Below are 20,000 nucleotides of genomic sequence, written 5' to 3'. Positions count from 1 at the left end.
CTGAACGCTTTCCTAAATTACAGACATTTATAAACTGAACGCTTTCCTGAATTACAGACATTTATAAACTGAACGCTTTCCTGCATTACAGACATTTATAAACTGAACACTTTCCTGCATTACAGACATTTATAAACTGAACGCTTTCCTGATTTACAGACATTTATAAACTGAACGCTTTCCTGATTTACAGACATTTATAAACTGAACGCTTTCCTGCATTACAGACATTTATAAACTGAACACTTTCCTGCATTACAGACATTTATAAACTGAACACTTTCCTGAATTACAGACATTTATAAACTGAACACTTTCCTGAATTACAGACGTTTATAAACTGAACACTTTCCTGCATTACAGATATTTATAAACTGAACACTTTCCTGAATTACAGACATTATAAACTGAACACTTTCCTGAATTACAGATATTTATAAACTGAACTCTTTCCTGCATTACAGACATTTATAAACTGAACACTTTCCTGCATTACAGACATTTATAAACTGAACACTTTCCTGCATTACAGACATTTATAAACTGAACAATTTCCTGAATTACAGACATTTATAAACTGAACACTTTCCTGCATTACAGACATTTATAAACTGAACACTTTCCTGATTTACAGATATTTATAAACTGAACACTTTCATGAATTACAGACATTTATAAACTGAACACTTTCCTGCATTACAGACATTTATAAACTGAACACTTTCCTGCATTACAGACATTTATAAACTGAACACTTTCCTGAATTACAGACATTTATAAACTGAACACTTTCCTGATTTACAGACATTTATAAGCTGAACACTTTCCTGAATTACAGACATTTATAAACTGAACACTTTCCTGAATTACAGACATTTATAAACTGAACACTTTCCTGCATTACAGACATTTATAAACTGAACACTTTCCTGAATTACAGACATTTATAAACTGAACACTTTCCTGCATTACAGACATTTATAAACTGAACACTTTCCTGAATTACAGACATTTATAAACTGAACACTTTCCTGATTTACAGACATTTATAAACTGAACACTTTCCTGAATTACAGATATTTATAAACTGAACAATTTCCTGAATTACAGACATTTATAAACTGAACACTTTCCTGCATTACAGACATTTATAAACTGAACACTTTCCTGATTTACAGATATTTATAAACTGAACACTTTCATGAATTACAGACATTTATAAACTGAACACTTTCCTGCATTACAGACATTTATAAACTGAACACTTTCCTGCATTACAGACATTTATAAACTGAACACTTTCCTGAATTACAGACATTTATAAACTGAACACTTTCCTGATTTACAGACATTTATAAACTGAACACTTTCCTGAATTACAGACATTTATAAACTGAACACTTTCCTGAATTACAGACATTTATAAACTGAACACTTTCCTGCATTACAGACATTTATAAACTGAACACTTTCCTGAATTACAGACATTTATAAACTGAACGCTTTCCTGAATTACAGACATTTATAAACTGAACACTTTCCTGAATTACAGACATTTATAAGCTGAACACTTTCCTGAATTACAGACATTTATAAACTGAACACTTTCCTGCATTACAGACATTTATAAACTGAACGCTTTCCTGAATTACAGACATTTATAAACTGAACACTTTCCTGCATTACAGACATTTATAAACTGAACACTTTCCTGAATTACAGATATTTATAAACTGAACACTTTCCTGCATTACAGACATTTATAAACTGAACACTTTCCTGAATTACAGACATTTATAAACTGAACGCTTTCCTGCATTACAGACATTTATAAACTGAACGCTTTCCTGAATTACAGACATTTATAAACTGAACACTTTCCTGAATTACAGACATTTATAAACTGAACACTTTCCTGCATTACAGACATTTATAAACTGAACGCTTTCCTGATTTACAGACATTTATAAACTGAACACTTTCCTGATTTACAGACATTTATAAACTGAACGCTTTCCTGATTTACAGATATTTATAAACTGAACACTTTCCTGCATTACAGACATTTATAAACTGAACACTTTCCTGCATTACAGACATTTATAAACTGAACACTTTCCTGAATTACAGACATTATAAACTGAACACTTTCCTGAATTACAGATATTTATAAACTGAACTCTTTCCTGAATTACAGACATTTATAAACTGAACACTTTCCTGCATTACAGACATTTATAAACTGAACACTTTCCTGAATTACAGACATTTATAAACTGAACACTTTCCTGAATTACAGATATTTATAAACTGAACACTTTCCTGATTTACAGACATTTATAAACTGAACGCTTTCCTGATTTACAGATATTTATAAACTGAACACTTTCCTGCATTACAGACATTTATAAACTGAACACTTTCCTGCATTACAGACATTTATAAACTGAACACTTTCCTGCATTACAGACGTTTATAAACTGAACACTTTCCTGCATTACAGACATTTATAAACTGAACACTTTCCTGAATTACAGACATTTATAAACTGAACACTTTCCTGAATTACAGACATTTATAAACTGAACACTTTCCTGCATTACAGACATTTATAAACTGAACACTTTCCTGAATTACAGACATTTATAAACTGAACACTTTCCTGAATTACAGACATTTATAAACTGAACACTTTCCTGCATTACAGACGTTTATAAACTGAACTCTTTCTCGGTTTATGGACATTTACTAACTTTCCTACGCTCTGAATGTATATAAGCTAAAGAACACTGAATATAATCCTGTAGCTGATAAAGTATTATGGCCAAAATCTGCTTAGACTGCATTACCGTGGCAGCAGAGTGGGAGGGGCCGATGGAGATGATGGATTGCTAACACATATTTGGTGTGTAGATACACACACACACACACACACACACACACTCTTTTTCTCTGTTCTGTCACTCTGAGCACTTACATAAAGCTGAGCTGACAGTAGCCTCTTCTTACCACAGCAACAGAAGGACTGAGAGGCTTTAAACAGCACATGCCCTACATTCTCCTTCAGTTCCTCCCTAATCCGCTCATAAAGTCACTTACTAGCTTTACGTGGTTTTATTCATCATAAACGTCTAAATAATTGTCATAATTCATACTTACATACTCTCTTTATGCCTTACAATGAAAGGCTGTTTTTAGTTACTGTGCCTTACACACTCACACACACACACACATACACACACACACACACACACACACACACACACCAGTTTCGCCCATTCCACCTACAGCAGTTTAGCCACACCCACCCCTCCTGAAGTAACGTGGAGCCTTGCTCCTGCAGACAGACTAGTAAGGCGGGGGACGTTGTTGTGCTGCTCCTGACTGTCAGGAGGGAAACTGCTCACTGCAGCAGATGGAGCAAAATCTGAGTTTATCAGATGAGTCTCACACACAGACGAGCACCGTCTGCATTTAGCAGCCAAGAACGTGTTTAATTAGAGTTGTACATATGCAGATGTTACACCACAGCATACACAGCTTAATGTCATACCCGGTCATCAGACAGTCGAGAGCCTGCCAGGCGCCGTTTACTACCAAATCCTGCCGACATCAATTTGAGCTCCAGTGAAAAAAATTCAACTGAACTTCAACTTTCAATTTTTATGCCATCATTTTGTTTATTTCACACATTTCTAGACAACTTATCCTACAGTCCACACCCCAACAAAGACGGTTCTTCGAGGGTTCTTTTGTAAAGAAAACGTCTATATGTAGAACCATGCACACTTAAAGATCCCTTTGCATGCTTAAAAAGTTCTTTGGATCATTAAATGGTTCTTCAGATTGATGGAAAATGTACTGTAGATGGTTCTGTATAGAACCTTTTTAAAAAGATTCTATATGGCAACAAAGAAGGGATCTTCTATTGTTACAAGCTTGACAACAATAGAAGAACCTTTTTTGGTGAAATGTAGAACCAGGTTCTATACAGAACCCTCTACAGCACATTCTTCAGAGCCTTTTTATGATGCAAAGAACTCTAAATTGTGCAATAGGTTCTTTGAGTGGGTGCCTGGTTCTGTATAAAACCATATTTTTTACTTTTGGTGTAAAAAAAGAACCTTTTTGAATATATATATATCTATATAGCACCAATAAGGGTTCTTGTATTTGTACAATGTCAAGCCTGTAACAATAGAAGAACCCTTTTTGGTGTGATATAAAACCCTTTTTCAAAAGATTCTATATAGAACCTACACGTTCTCCATCAGCCTGAAGAACACTTTAATGATGCATAGAACCCTTTAATCAGGCTGAAGGTTCTTTGCGTGTTGCATGGGGAAATTTGAATGAATGCCCTCCTAGTGGGCTGGAGGTCAGGGAACCGGCCCTGTGACCGAAGGTCGCCGGTTCGATCCCCAGCACTGACAGTCCATGACTGAGGTGTCCTTGAGCAAGACACCTAACCCCCAACTGCTCCCCGGGCGCTGTGGATAGGGCTGCCCACCACTCTGGGCAAGTGTGCTCACTGCCCCCTAGTGTGTGTGTGTATTCACTAGTGTGTATGTGGTGTTTCACTTCACGGATGGGTTAAATGCGCAGGTGGAATTTCCCCGTTTGTGGGATTTAAAAAGTATCACTTATACTTAAATAATAATTAATAGATCAGACGTGTAATCATAACTCAAAGAGTTAAGCTTTGGGAATATTAATATCTCACTGACAGGCACTAAGAATGCATAAGGCCATAGTCTGACCGTTCGGGGGCTTTCCAAAGCAGATGACCTTTGATGACCTTACTTGCAGGTGCACTCCCATGGCCTCATATGAGTCCTTAGGACATACGGTCCATTAGGGCTTTGGAGGATCAGATAAACAGGTGCAAACTGTCTGAAACCAGCTTTTAAGAGTGAGTGTCGTATTCCTGAGATACATTACACAGAATGCAGGAGATTTAATCCAACAGGACCGAATGGAGCGGTGTGGCGATGTGACATCACCCCAGATAACATGCATAAAAAGCACTGTGAGAACACTGTATTCACACAGTGGTGGCGTGTTACTGTGTGTTGCGCTGGTACGAGTGGATCAGACACAGCAGTGCTGCTGGAGTATTTAAACACCTCAGTATCGCTGCTGGACTGAGAATAGTCCACCAACCAAAAGCGTTCAGTGTAAATGTTTAGTCAGTATTAAGAGATTTTTGTTATTTAATGATATTGTGCTGGAGACAAGATTAGAAATGAGCAGATCAGAGGGACAGTGAAGGTGGAGGTGGACCTTTACAAAAAGGTTCTATATAGAACCGTCTACAACACATTCTCCATCAATCTGAAGAACCAGTTAATGATGCAAAGGGTTCTTTAAGTGTTCCTGATTCTATATAGAACAATTTTCTCTAAAGAACCCTTGAGGAACCATCATTTTCAAGGGTGTAAAGACACCAACACAATCTGACATGCACTGTAGACGCCACCAGAACGGCAGAATCTCATTTAAAGTAAAGGAAATGATGATGTGGTCAGTTGAAGGTCAATATCAAGCGCTCATTTATTGATTTTCGACGCCGATTTGAAATTCTCTTATTCCTTCAGGCTTCAGAACAGGTTTTTTTGACATGGAAACTAAAACCCAGAATCCAAACTTTGGCTGGAAAACTGACCCCTCCATTGTTTGTGTTTGGCCACTCGGAGGCAGTTTGTCTGAGTTTCCAGTGGAGACTAATAGGAGGGGAAAAGGCAGCGGCTGTTTGAGGTTACCATGGCAACGGTGTTTCTATGGCGGCAGTAGATACAGGAGATGAATGAGTCTTTCTGTGTTTATTTACTTTGACAGAGTTGCTCTGTGAGGCTCTAACCTTGAGGATACACGACCATAGACACTCGTGTGGTGTTTGTTATGTCCTCATTATAAAGCAGTTAGACAGGAATGTGCTGTAACCTGATGAGGGTAGAGCTAACAGTCCATCAGTCTCTCTAATCTTCTCCTGAGGTCCACCGCTCAGTCTGGACGCTTCTCACCTTCTCGTCGCTGTGTTTTTCCAGATTAGGTGGGAGGCACGGTTCGGTTTCAGTGGAGCGGGTCCACTCGATAAATAAAATGGATCATCAGAAAACATAAAATCATGACTTTTTTTCATTATTTATTTCTTTTTTCTAATTAAAACTGACAGTAAAGTTGTTAATAAAGTGTTATATTTTGATTATTAGATGTTGAAAGCGTCATCCAGAGCGGTTTGGTGTGAAACGCTCTGTCCCAGAGAAACTGAAGTCAGAATTGCTCACAGTGGCGGTGATAGGAACCGGACGTCGGAAGAGTTGAACACCTCTGAAGGCTTCCTCGTGGTTATGAATTCGCTCCCTGATGTCTGAGACATTGCTCTGGGATGAAGTGATAGGAACCAGACGTCAGAAGGGTTTAATGCCTCCCTTATGGTTATGAACTCACTGGCTGATGTCTAAGGCCTTGTTTTGTGGTAGTTTTGAGGTTGTTTTAAGTCTAAAACAGATTTATTTAAGGTCTTATTGGTGGCGAGGTCCATGCAGGGTGTTTTTACACCACCTACCCTGCTCTGATCGCTGCACCAGCACTGAGACGTATACTTTACAGCTCAGTACCTCTTTAAATAGGTGCTGTAACACACAACATTACTGTTATTAGCTCTTCTGGCTGGACACTAACTGGCTGTGTATCTCTGTGTATCAACACACCTGAACCTGATCTGAACGCACATGCTTAAAAAGATGGTTCAATTCAAGGGTTCTTTAGTAAAGGAAATGGTTCTAGAAAGAACCCTGAACACTAATCGAACCCTCTGCATGACTAAAGGGTTCTTTGCGTTGTGAAAGCGTTCTCCACATTAATGGAGAATGTGCTGTAATTGGTTCTGTACAGAACCTTTTCTGAAAAGTGTTCTATGTAGCACCCAAAAGGGGTCTCCTATAGAACCCTCACAGAGCCTTTTGCATGATTGAAGGATTCTTTGCCTCATGAAAGGGTTCTCTAGATTAATGGAGAATGTGCTGTAGTTGGTTCTGTACAGAACCTTTTCTGAAAAGTGTTCTATGTAGCACCCAAAAGGGGTCTCCTATAGAACCCTCACAGAGCCTTTTGCATGATTGAAGGATTCTTTGCATCATGAAAGGGTTCTCCAGATTAATGGAGAATGTGCTGTTGTTGGCTCTGTATAGAACCTTTTTTGAAAAGGTTCTATATAGCTCCTAAAAGGGTTCTTCTATCGTAACAAACGTAACATCGTAACAATAGCAGAACCCTCTTTGGCGCAATGTAGAACCCTTTTTAAAAAGGTGCTCTATAGAACCATCTACAGCACTTTCTTAAGAATCCTTTCATGATGAAAAAACGCTTAAATCATGCAAAGCGTTCATGGTTCTTTATAGAACCATTTTCTTTACTAAAGAACCTTTGAAAGACTTATTTTTCCAGATTTTCCACTGTTTTTCCATCATCAACATTCCATACACAACTCAGGAGACTCGTGTAGGTTCTCTGGTGGTTCTGGATGGTAAATAAAGTGTCTATATCTGTGTTGTAGTCTTGGCGACGTCTGGTTCCCATCACCACCACTGTAAAGACGTCTCAGTCTTTACAATCAACCATTTCACACCAAACCGCCCTGAATGACTCCGTTTACATCCAAACCATTGAACCACTGAACCACTGAATTCTGATAAATCAGTGGAATTCCCATTGACGAGCTCATTCGGCACCTCCGGACTGAGAAATCTCTCACAGCGAATGTGTTGGGGGCTGTCAAAGGACATAAAACACAGACTACCCTTTACTGCACGGCAGAAGACTAACCGCTGCAACTCTTGCCACAGTGTCTTAACAACAGTGCCCCCCAAATCACCACAACCGGCCACATCTTCCTGGTTCCTACCACCACCCGTGTAAAGAAACCTGAGCTTCTCTAAAATGAACCATTTTACAGCTCAAACCACTCTGATTGTCTCTGTTTACATCTCAACCACCGAATTAACCACTAGGTTAGATAAACCAGCAGAATTCGCTTAAAATGAAGCTTATTCGCCGCCTCAGGACGGAGAAAACCCACTCAGAATGAATGTGGTGTGGACACAAAAGGCAGACTCACTTCTCTCACCCAGCAGACGACTGTACATCTGCATCTCATGCGACGGTGTCGTAACAACACTGCCCCCAAAATCACCATGACCTGCGACCTCATCCTGTGAGTCAGCAGACAGGACGAGTTAGCAGTCTGGTCTGCTCTGCTTCACACTGGCTCTTTTCATCAGACGTGCCTGACATTTCATTTTCCAGTCAAAACAATGAAATCAATCATCTTTCAGAGAAGCCTTCAGCTCAGGTCCATCTCTGTCTCTAAAGCTTCTACCACACTCTGAGCGCTCAGGCCGCCGAGAGGGGCTGAAAAAGCGAGCCATCACTCTCAAAGAGATCCTTCCCTGCAGACGAATGGGCTGGAGCTCAGTCTGCCCGGCGCTGTGAATTACAGTACAATAAGCTGATAAATCACTGCTGCCTGCAGGATGCGCCGCAAGAAAGCTGTGAGAGAACAGAGCCTGTGCATCTATCAGACTGAAACCAAGACGCAATTCTCTGTCGGTAACACACCTTCATTTGCTTGAACACCTTCAAGTCATCAGATACAATCTCTATCAGGAGTTTCCTTCATATTTATCTTCAGCTCTCAGCCTCATGTTCATACCAAAGTGTCTCCTTTGGGCAAACGTCTAAAAGTTGGCCCCACCACCATGAGTTTGAACCCTGGTGATGCTACAATCATCCATGGACGGGAGTCCAGGAGAGCACGATAGGCTTCACTCTCTCTTGCGCTCCACCCCCTCCACCCTTTGCGGCTCTCTCCCTGGCTTCCTTGCCATAGTGCATCGGGCCCCGCCTTTCTGTTGGCTCACTTGGCAGTCATCGTCGGGGCCCGGGGGCGGGCGCATGCCACATTAGGTCTCCCCAAACCTTTTATGGCCAGTATATCTGGTCTCTCATAAGCTAGGATCATCACAGCTGTGATTTGGTCGCCGTAGATCGTCACAGCTGTGATTTGGTCGCCGTAGATCGTCACAGCTGTGATTTGGTCGCCGTAGATCATCACAGCTGTGATTTGGTCGCCGTAGATCGTCACAGCTGTGATTTGGTCGCCATAGATCGTCACAGCTGTGATTTGGTCGCCGTAGATCATCACAGCTGTGATTTGGTTGCCGTAGATCGCAGCTGTGATTTGGTCGCCGTAGATCATCACAGCTGTGATTTGGTCGCCGTAGATCGTCACAGCTGTGATTTGGTCGCCGTAGATCATCACAGCTGTGATTTGGTCGCCGTAGATCGTCACAGCTGTGATTTGGTCGCCGTAGATCGTCACAGCTGTGATTTGGTCGCCGTAGATCGTCACAGCTGTGATTTGGTCGCCGTAGATCATCACAGCTGTGATTTGGTCGCCGTAGATCATCACAGCTGTGATTTGGTCGCCGTAGATCGTCACAGCTGTGATTTGGTCGCCGTAGATCGTCACAGCTGTGATTTGGTCGCCGTAGATCGTCACAGCTGTGATTTGGTCGCCGTAGATCAGTTACTCTGTTGGATCATAACTATAAAAGGAACTTGCACGTCATCAGCCCATCATCAAGACTTTTGGTACCACTTTAGAATAAGACTAACATTATAACATAGTATATTAAAGGTTATAATCAGACCATAATCACCTTAACATCATTAATAAGCCATTAATAAAAATAATAAATATGAATACCAGTTTAAACAGGGTTGATGCCGACTGATGGAGAAAGTAAGATCAGCAATGTGGGTTCATGAATATAGGACCACTATTAGGCAAACAACAGGTCACTGTTGCCCTTTTTGTTTGTGTTATAGCTGCTTATTAATGATTTTTGAGGTGTGTATAATACACTCATTTTAAACCATTCATAAACCCTTTATGAGCGTGTTCTTATTCTAAGGTGGTATCAGATTTTGTCATGAAGCTTCAGCTCTACTGGCAGCAGACAATGTCGAAGTATTGGAGATTAAAATAGGGTGAAAATTAAGCAGGGCCACGTGTTGTTCCATGTAAACGGTGGTCACCTTCTCGGATGAAAGGACAGCACAGAGCCTCTCTGGTCACCAGTGAAAACCAGGGGATCAGCATGGATCCAAACATAGACTGAGTCACGTCACAGTGGTCCTGCCTCTGCTTTATGATCATAGTGACAGCTTTGGGCTTGGTGCAAAGCTTTATTCTGGCTCAGCTGGACTGTTCAGGAACTGCAAAGCACTAAGATAAACAAGGTAATGGATCTTGTATCAGTTAATATGCTATTGGGACCATAGTACTTTAGATAATGGTCCCAATTTTTGAGTGGAACTACCCTTATTTCATAGGTTTGAAGTCCCCAGTAACCAGTCACAAACAGTGAGTCTCTAATTGTTTGAAAACAGTGCATTTTTAATAGTTCACAAAATTCACAACAGTCCCCAACAGTCCCCAACTGCCCCACTAGTGCCCAATCATTCACAACAGTCCCCAACAGTTTCCAACTGCCCCACTAGTGCCCAATCATTCACAACAGTCTCCAACAGTTTCCAACTGCCCCACTAGTGCCCAATCATTCACAACAGTCTCCAACAGTTTCCAACTGCCCCACTAGTGCCCAATCATTCACAACAGTCTCCAACAGTCTCCAACTGCCCCACTAGTGCCCAATCATTCACAACAGTCTCCAACAGTCTCCAACTGCCCCACTAGTGCCCAATCATTCACAACAGTCTCCAACAGTCTCCAACTGCCCCACTAGTGCCTAATCATTCACAACAGTCCCCAACAGTCTCCAACTGCCCCACTAGTGCCCAATCATTCACAACAGTCTCCAACAGTCTCCAACTTCTCCACTAGTGCCCAATCATTCACAACAGTCTCCAACAGTCTCCAACTTCTCCACTAGTGCCCAATCATTCACAACAGTCTCCAACAGTCTCCAACTGCCCCACTAGTGCCCAATCATTCACAACAGTCTCCAACAGTTTCCAACTGCCCCAGTAGTGCCCAATCATTCACAACAGTCTCCAACAGTTTCCAACTGCCCCAGTAGTGCCCAATCATTCACAACAGTCTCCAACAGTCTCCAACTGCCCCACTAGTGCCTAATCATTCACAACAGTCTCCAACAGTCTCTAACTGCCCCACTAGTGCCTAATCATTCACAACAGTCCCCAACAGTCTCCAACTTCTCCACTAGTGCCCAATCATTCACAACAGTCTCCAACAGTCTCCAACTGCCCCACTAGTGCCTAATCATTCACAACAGTCTCCAACAGTTTCCAACTGCCCCACTAGTGCCCAATCATTCACAACAGTCTCCAACAGTCTCCAACTGCCCCACTAGTGCCCAATCATTCACAACAGTCTCCAACAGTCTCCAACTGCCCCACTAGTGCCCAATCATTCACAACAGTCTCCAACAGTCTCCAACTGCCCCACTAGTGCCTAATCATTCACAACAGTCTCCAACAGTCTCCAACTGCCCCACTAGTGCCTAATCATTCACAACAGTCCCCAACAGTCTCCAACTTCTCCACTAGTGCCCAATCATTCACAACAGTCTCCAACAGTCTCCAACTGCCCCACTAGTGCCTAATCATTCACAACAGTCTCCAACAGTTTCCAACTGCCCCACTAGTGCCCAATCATTCACAACAGTCTCCAACTGCCCCACTAGTGCCCAATCATTCACAACAGTCTCCAACAGTTTCCAACTGCCCCACTAGTGCCTAATCATTCACAACAGTCTCCAACAGTCTCCAACTGCCCCACTAGTGCCCAATCATTCACAACAGTCTCCAACAGTCTCCAACTGCCCCACTAGTGCCTAATGATTCACAACAGTCTCCAACTGCACCAAGTCTTCAACAGTCATCAGTACCAAAATTTGCATCTCTCAGAGTTAAAATGGCATTGTTCCCAACAGACCTCAGTGGGCCCCCAAAAGATCCAGGTGGTCCCCAAAGTCTCCAAAGTCTCCCTGGGATCCCCACTACTACTAAGTCTTATTCACAAGGAGCTGAAACTGAATTTGGATCTGGACACTAAATTGGGTCATTGGGAATGTAACTGGAAATCACTGGATTACTCTATTACCCATAAAGGTGAGAAAGTATCCAACAAGCTGACACTGCCCCAGTAAACTAAACTGGGACCACTTTCTTCACTGGGCGTACCTCACTGGCAAAGGTCCTCAGATCACAGGCCAAAACACAGGGGAGGCATGACACCCATATCTTAGCCATACACCACAAACTGAAAAACCAGAGCCATCTCCTCTCTTCCCATCTTCACCTTCACACTGTCTTCACCATCTTCACCTTCACACTATCTTCACCTTCTTCATCTTCACACTGTCTTCCCATCTTCACCTTCACACTGTCTTCACCATCTTCACCTTCACACTGTCTTCACCATCTTCACCTTCACACTATCTTCACCTTCTTCATCTTCACACTGTCTTCACCATCTTCACCTTCACACTATCTTCCCATCTTCACCTTCACACTGTCTTCACCATCTTCACCTTCACACTGTCTTCACCATCTTCACCTTCACACTATCTTCACCTTCTTCATCTTCACACTGTCTTCACCATCTTCACCTTCACACTGTCTTCACCTTCTTCATCTTCACACTGTCTTCACCATCTTCACCTTCACACTATCTTCACCTTCTTCATCTTCACACTGTCTTCACCATCTTCACCTTCACACTATCTTCACCTTCTTCACCTTCACACTGTCTTCACCATCTTCACCTTCACACTGTCTTCACCTTCTTCACCTTCACACTGTCTTCACCTTCTTAACCTTCACACTGTCTTCACCTTCTTCACCTTCACACTGTCTTCACCTTCTTCACCTTCACACTGTCGTTCAGGGCTTTTTTTAGAAACTACTGCAGTTTATGTGACTCAGACACATGCAGCCCTTGTTCTTCATCCCTAGTTGCAGCTTTATTTTGTTTGGCTTGAATGTAGCTGTGAGTTTTGACCCAGTTCAGCTGACCTATACTCAGATGTCCCAACTGATGGAACTGCATTTCAAATATTTGCTCTCTGCCTTTTTGGCAACTATTCCTAACACTGATAAGAAACATGACACACGGATTGTTTTCTTACTGCCATCCAGCTGCTCACTGGGTTTGTGATACAACAAATGGTTCTCACAACCAGAGACACCCCAATACGATCTGATCTAAACACTGTGTCCACTCACTGTCCACTCTGTTAGACACTCCTACCTCGTCGGTCCACCTTGTAGATGTAAAGTCAGAGACGACAGCTCATCTGCTGCTGCACAGTTTGTGTTGGTCATCCTCTAGTCCTTCATCAGTGGTCACAGGACACTGTTGGCTGGATATTCCTGGTTGGTGGACTATTCTCAGTCCAGCAGTGACTCTGAGGTGTTTAAACACTCCAGCAGCACTGCTGTGTCTGATGCACTCAGACCAGCACAAGGAGGTGGTCATAACGCTATGCCTGATTGGTGTATAGCAGTTGGGACATCTATGGTGACCAGAATTAAACCTGCATTAATGCTTAACCTTGGAAACCAACAGTCAAAGCAACTTCAGTGACAGCAGGACTAAGGTTTTTGGGGATGTACCCCAAATTTAGCAACTCAGCTAAACCAGTGCCAAGTCATATTTATGATGCACAGAACAGCCTTTACGGCGGTCACTGCTGCCCTCACAGTGAATGTAAATCCATAAGCCATTTTCCATCCGAACCAAGAACATACCTGTGATTGAAACACAGTACCAGGGAGGGTCTCTGAGCTAGCTAAGTGCTTCCTCTCTATGATAGGTGGGAGCAGGAGGGGGGGTGAAACATATAAGCTTGACATTGTAACAATAGCAGAACCATTTTTAGTGCTGTACAGACCCAATTATGAAAAATTATTATACTGGACCATATACAACATATTCTCTGTCAATCTGAAACCATTTCACACTGAAGCATCCAGTTACTTGAGTTTTTATAGTTCTATACAGAACTACTATCTATAGCAGTGCTGGACAGTAACTGAGTAACTGAGTAACTGAGTATCTGAGTATCTGAGTAACTGAGTAACTGAGTAAATGTAATTAGTTTCTGTACTTTAGTATTTTTGGTGTATCTATACTGAAGTTTCTCCGTTCTGGGCGACTTTTTCCTTTCACTCCACTACATTTCAGAGTCTAATATCCGACTTTTTCCTCCTACATTTTGAGAAATCTGTTGTTCCTTTTGGTTTCTGTGTGTATAAAAACGTAACATGTCAAAACGAAAGAAGCGCAAAGCTTTTTTCTGAATTTCTACAAACACCATTTCATTTTATAGTAAATGAGTTTGGGCTGGTTTATGTTTATGAACAGACGCCTACAGATCAACATAGTAAAGGAGCTCATCTGTGATCCTGAGTTTAAAGCCAGTTTTTATTCAACTTAAACTTGGAACTAAGTTGTAAATAAATCTGAAACTGAAACTTTGCTTGTGTGTAAAAAGTGATTTCAGAGCCACTCGGTTCTCCCTGATGGAAACTGTTTACCTTCAGTGTTTTGTGCTTCTGATCATTTTAATAGACGTCAGCGTCACTAATTAATGACGTTCTATTAAAAGACTGGTTTACCAAGAGAGACGCTGGAGGAGTTTCACCTGAAATGAGTTCATGAAGCCAGTCTGGTTATAAAAATGATAACAGGACCAGATCAGAGCCAGAATTACTCTTTTAGTACTTTTACTTTATACTTAAGTACATTTGAAGGGAAATACTTTAGTACTTTTACTCAAGTGGAGGTCTAAAGGGAGGAACTTCTACTTTTACTGGAGTGATATTTTACCTTGAGTGTCTCTAGCAGGAGACATCTGTTTTAAAAGTGTACATCACGCAGGTCAAAACTGACCCTGAAACAGCCTTATGAGGGTCACTGTGCACATGCACTGATCAGTTATCAGCCTCCGTTGTGTTTCAGTCTGGAATTCCGCTCCTCTGACCGTTGCGTGGTTGAAATGGACACCTAATCAGAATTAAACTCAAGTGAAACCTACAGTGACACAGAAATGTAAGATATGTCCCTCACCAGGGTCAGCACAACACTGACCAGCTGCCACGGTCTGCAGCTGACGTAGCGTGGACAGTGAGGTTACTGGGAGGAAGGGGGGTCTGTTCCAGGAACAGAGGGCTCATGCAGGCAGGGACTAACAGTTTGGCAAATTGAATGTACACGGGTCGTTTTCCGTTTGGAGTGGGAATTCCGGTGGATAGGTTTGAAACAAAATCCATATTCATATCCAATTCACCCCATAACTAAATAATCTTAATGCGTCCGTTAACATCTCCTATTATACATGCAGAGAGGACAGCTTAAATACAAACAGTTGCACAAGAGCACCTGACCAGCCAATGAGCCAGCCAGTCTACAGAACGCTCAGTTTTATCCAGAACGTCAGTGGAGTCGCCGTCACTGGTGTTGTATGAATATGGTGTGACACCAGTGACGGCGACTCCACTGACGTTCTGGATAAAACTGAGCATTCTGTCGACTGGCTGGCTCGTTGGCTGGTCAGGGGCTCTTGTGTAAATATTTAAAATCAGTAATAAAAATGACATTTTGACGTTATTTTAGCAATATTTTATTATACACTCATTAAAACGGTTGGATAGCGTAGTGGTTAACACCTCTACCTTCTACGCTGTAGGCTGGGGTTCAATCCCCCACCTGGGTCAATACCCTGCACTATACCAATAAGGGTCCTTGGGCAAGACTCCTAACACCACCTTCACCTACATTTAGAGCATTTGGCAGACGCTCTTTTCCAGAGCGACTTACAATTTGATCATTTTACACAGGGGGGGCCAAGGTGGTGTTAGGAGTCTTGCCAAAGGACTCTTATTGGTATAGTGTAGGGGGCTTACCCAGGTGGGGATTGAACCCCAGTCTACAAGGCAGAGATGTTACCCACTACACTATCCAACCTACTTGTGTAAAAATGATCAAATTGTAAGTCGCTCTGGATCAGAGCGTCAGCCAAAATGCCATGAATATAAATGTAAAACACAGAACACCAGTGACAGAGAGAAGTTATGAACTGCCTGATTAACTAAATTATTAATAAATTAATAAAATATGGTGAGCGACTAGCGTGACTTGCCTTCTCACGCCTTGAGATGCTTCCTCTCTGATGAGCCTCGACCCAAAGAAGCAGTTTAATGGAGGTGAATATACCATGTTGAAAGGTGAAATATGAGCCCTGATAAGTTAAACCTCTTAAAAGTATTGTTTTATATAAAAAATGGTTTCTCGAATGGCTTTGTGACGAGCTGCTTTAAAGACGGGAAAATCAGAGAAAATCACGAGGGGAAAGTGTTCTTCACTCTTAGCTCAACTGTGTACATGTACACCCTGACCTCTGGAGCTGTGCCTCATATTTTAGGCATCTTTTTAGGCTCTGCAGCCTTTGTGACATGGTTTTCCCCTCCAAATGGAGAGTGAGCCACACCGTTTCCCCTGAAATAGAGTGGATCCTCCAGTATGTGTTTGGTGTCTGAAGTGAGCAGTGGAGCTAAGAGGCTAATGTAGCCAAAAAGCATCATGCAAACGGCACAACCAAACAATCTCACACTCGCTTCAAACCATTCTTCATTCTTTGGGATGTACACAAAGTCGTTCAGAGTTTCATATGAAATGGATCACTGTAGAGAAACTTACTGAGCACTGGGAACTGGGAAATAACAGGCAGGAGTTTGGGGTGTACTGGGAGGAGTTGTAGTTGCATTAGGAGGGGTCTGGATGTGCTGGGAGGAGTTAAAGTTGCATTAGGAGGGGTCTGGATGTGCTGGGAGGAGTTAAAGTTGCATTAGGAGGGGTTTGGGTGTACTGGGAGGAGTTCAAGTTGCATTAGGAGGGGTTTGGGTGTACTGGGAGGAGTTCAAGTTGCATTAGGAGGGGTCTGGATGTGCTGGGAGGAGTTAAAGTTGCATTAGGAGGGGTTTGGGTGTACTGGGAGGAGTTGTAGTTGCATTAGGAGGGGTCTGGATGTGCTGGGAGGAGTTATAGTGGCATTGGGAGGGGTCTGGGTGTGGTGGGAGGAGTTATAGTGGCATTAGGAGGGGTTTGGGCTGTGTTGGGAGGAGTTATGGGTGTATTAGAAGGGGTTTGGGCTGTGCTGGGAGGAGTTATGGTTGTATTAGAAGGGGTCTGGATGTGCTGGGAGGAGTTAAAGTTGCATTAGGAGGGGTCTGGATGTGCTGGGAGGAGTTATGGGTGTATTAGGAGGAGTTTGGGGTGTGCTGGGAGGAGTTATGGTTGCATTAGGAGGAGTATTAGGTGTGCTGGGAGGAGTTTCAGCTGTATTAGGAGGGGTTTGGGTGTGGTGGGAGGGGTTTATGCTGTATTAGGAGGGGTTTAGGTGTGGTGGGAGGAGTTTCAGCTGTATTAGGAGGGGTTTAGGTGTGGTGGGAGGAGTTTCAGCTGTATTAGGAGGGGTTTGGGTGTGGTGGGAGGAGTTTAAGCTGTATTGGGGGGGGGTTATGTGTGGTGGGAGGAGTTTAAGCTGTATTGGGATAACGTGGCTCCAATGCATCTCCCTCCACGTCCTGCAGTGATTTTGATTAAGAACCGTCCTTTAAACAGACGTCTTTATGTCCCCTGATTTATTCTGCACTCTAGCGCTTTAATCTCCGATTCATTCCACAGGTTTCAAAAGCGAAACTGAGAATTTGATCTCCTGCACGATCCAAATATAGCATGGGTCAGTGCCAAGCTCTGACCAAAGGCAGGGTCAGGAACTGCTGTAGGATGTCAGTGGTCACTAGTTTCCTTCTAAAGATTCGCCCACCAGCGGAATTCAGTCACAGACAACTGGTTTTCCTAATGTTCATAACTGATACTGAGCAGTACAGTTGGGTCCATCAGCTACAACAGGGTCCAAAGGTCCAGGCCCACTGTCACCACCCACAGCCACTTTCGTTTGACCACATACGACCAGGCAAAACATCCTGACCACCTCCTCGTCTCTACACTCACTGTCCATCTTATCAGCTCCACTGACTGTATAGCTGCACTCTGTAGTTCTACAGTTACAGACTGTAGTCCATCTGTTTCTCTGATACTCTGTTACCCTGTTCTTCAGTGGTCAGGACCCCCATGGACCCTCACAGAGCAGGTACTATTTGGGTGGTGGGTCATTCTCAGCACTGCAGTAACACTGACGTGGTGGTGGTGGTGTGTGTTGCGCTGGTGCGAGTGGATCAGACCCAGCAGTGCTATTCCATTCATTTGCATGTTCAAACGATTCTTTGAATGGTACAAGGGTTCTTCAGATCAATGTGTTGTAAACGGCTCTTCATAGCACCAGGGAGGGTTCTGCTGCTGTCACAACCACGGCATCGTCACAGAAGAACCCGGTCTGGTTCTATATAGAACCTCTACGACACATTCACCATCAACCAAAGCATTTAGGCGTGCCGTGGTTCTATATAGACGTCATGGCTGTAAACAGAACCACTGCCTTCACTAAGGAACCCTTAAAGAACCAACTTTTTAAAGCGTCACTTCATAGAATAGCGAGGGAAACTTGCAATCAGCCTCTTGTTCGAATTCGCCCGGTCCACCTTAAATGGTGTCATTTAAGGTGGAACGGGCAAATTCGAACAGCCTCGCGGGAACTCACCCAGGCGGGCAGCTCGCAGTGCTCCTCCGCGCGCTCTCCGCCCTCCGCCTCGCGCCGCGCTCGCTCGCTCCTGCGCGCTCTCCTCCTCCTCCTCCACATGAAGAGCAGCGCGAGCCCCAGCAGCAGCCAGCACGCGCTCAGCTCCAGGTACCCGAGCGCGTACACCGGGAACACGAGCACGAGCGTGCGGGCCAGGTGCGACCACACGTGCGCCACCTCACCTGCGGCGCGAGACCAGCACCTGCTGGCCGGCCCGGGCGCGCTCGCGCCTGCGGCCGCGCGCTCAGCCATGCGGTCGCACTTCGCGAGTTTTCAACAAGCTTTAATTAGGGGCTCAGCGCGCGCGGCAGCCCATCCTGACAGTCTCGCGACGCTCGCCGTCACAGAAATGACGAGGGTAATCCAGCGCGCGCGTGCGAGCTCAGCCCATCCTGCCGCGGTGGTCCAGCCTACGGGATATTAACAGCGATATTAGTGATAATAGTAGAGACAGCGATCATAAGGCGGTCTTTACGGAGCGACCGGTCTCGCTCGCGACGGTCTCGCGCCGCGGCTGAAGCGCTCTGACTCTGACCGTCCTCGGAGCCCGGCGGAGCCCCGCCTCCTTCTCACAGCGGATTCTCATTGGTCCGGAGTGCAGGGGCGGGGCCAGCTTTGTTCCGCGCTCTGGTGTTGCCCTTCGGAAGCGTTCTGTCACCCCAGGGGGGGGTTGGGGCTGTCCACAGGGAGGGGAGGGGGGGGGGGGGGGGGTGGGGGGGGCGGAGGGGAGTAACTCATCTGGCTAACTGAGAAGCTCTGCTCTGTGAGCGCCCCCTGGCCACGCCGGTCAGTGCTGGTTGCTCCAGCAGGGGGTCTCTGCTGGTTGCTCCAACAGGGGGTCTCTGGTGGTTGCTCCAACAGGGGGTCTCTGCTGTTTGCTACAACAGGGGGTCTCTGGTGGCTGTTCCAGCACGGAGTCTCTGCTGGTTGCTCCAACAGGGGGTCTCTGCTGGTTGCTCCAACAGGGGGTCTCTGCTGGTTGCTCCATCTGGGGGTCTCTGGTGGTTGCTCCATCTGGGGGTCTCTGGTGGTTGTTCCACCTGGGGGTCTCTGGTGGTTGCTCCATCTGGGGGTCTCTGGTGGTTGCTCCACCTGGGGGTCTCTGGTGGTTGCTCCATCTGGGGGTCTCTGGTGGTTGCTCCAACAGGAGGCTGGGCTGGACGTCTGCGTCTGCGCAGCCCTGCGTGTGGAACCGAGTGAGTGGAACCTCACAGTAACCGCTGAACTCCGGGCTGAGGCGCCACCTGG

The 20,000-nt window shown here is 44.2% G+C and overlaps 1 protein-coding gene across 2 annotated transcripts in view; it reads right to left on the bottom strand.

Moving 5' to 3' along the window:
- esyt2b (extended synaptotagmin-like protein 2b) overlaps positions 1-19,397 on the bottom strand; it is a 101,268-nt gene extending 81,871 nt beyond the window's left edge. The window contains exon 1 of one of the 2 annotated variants that reach the window (XM_037531260.1): positions 18,714-19,397. In XM_037531260.1, coding sequence (XP_037387157.1) covers positions 18,714-19,004 — 291 coding nt within the window. In that variant the 5' untranslated portion in view covers positions 19,005-19,397. The remainder of the gene's footprint in view (positions 1-18,713) is intronic. The other variant, XM_037531257.1, reaches the window with a different exon arrangement.
- Positions 19,398-20,000: the final 603 nt, after the last annotated feature.

Source organism: Pygocentrus nattereri, chromosome 2 (assembly GCF_015220715.1).
Source record: "Pygocentrus nattereri isolate fPygNat1 chromosome 2, fPygNat1.pri, whole genome shotgun sequence".
Lineage (NCBI taxonomy): Eukaryota > Metazoa > Chordata > Actinopteri > Characiformes > Serrasalmidae > Pygocentrus > Pygocentrus nattereri.
Note: the sequence above shows the minus strand (reverse complement) of the source record. Positions and strands in the feature narration are given on the sequence as shown.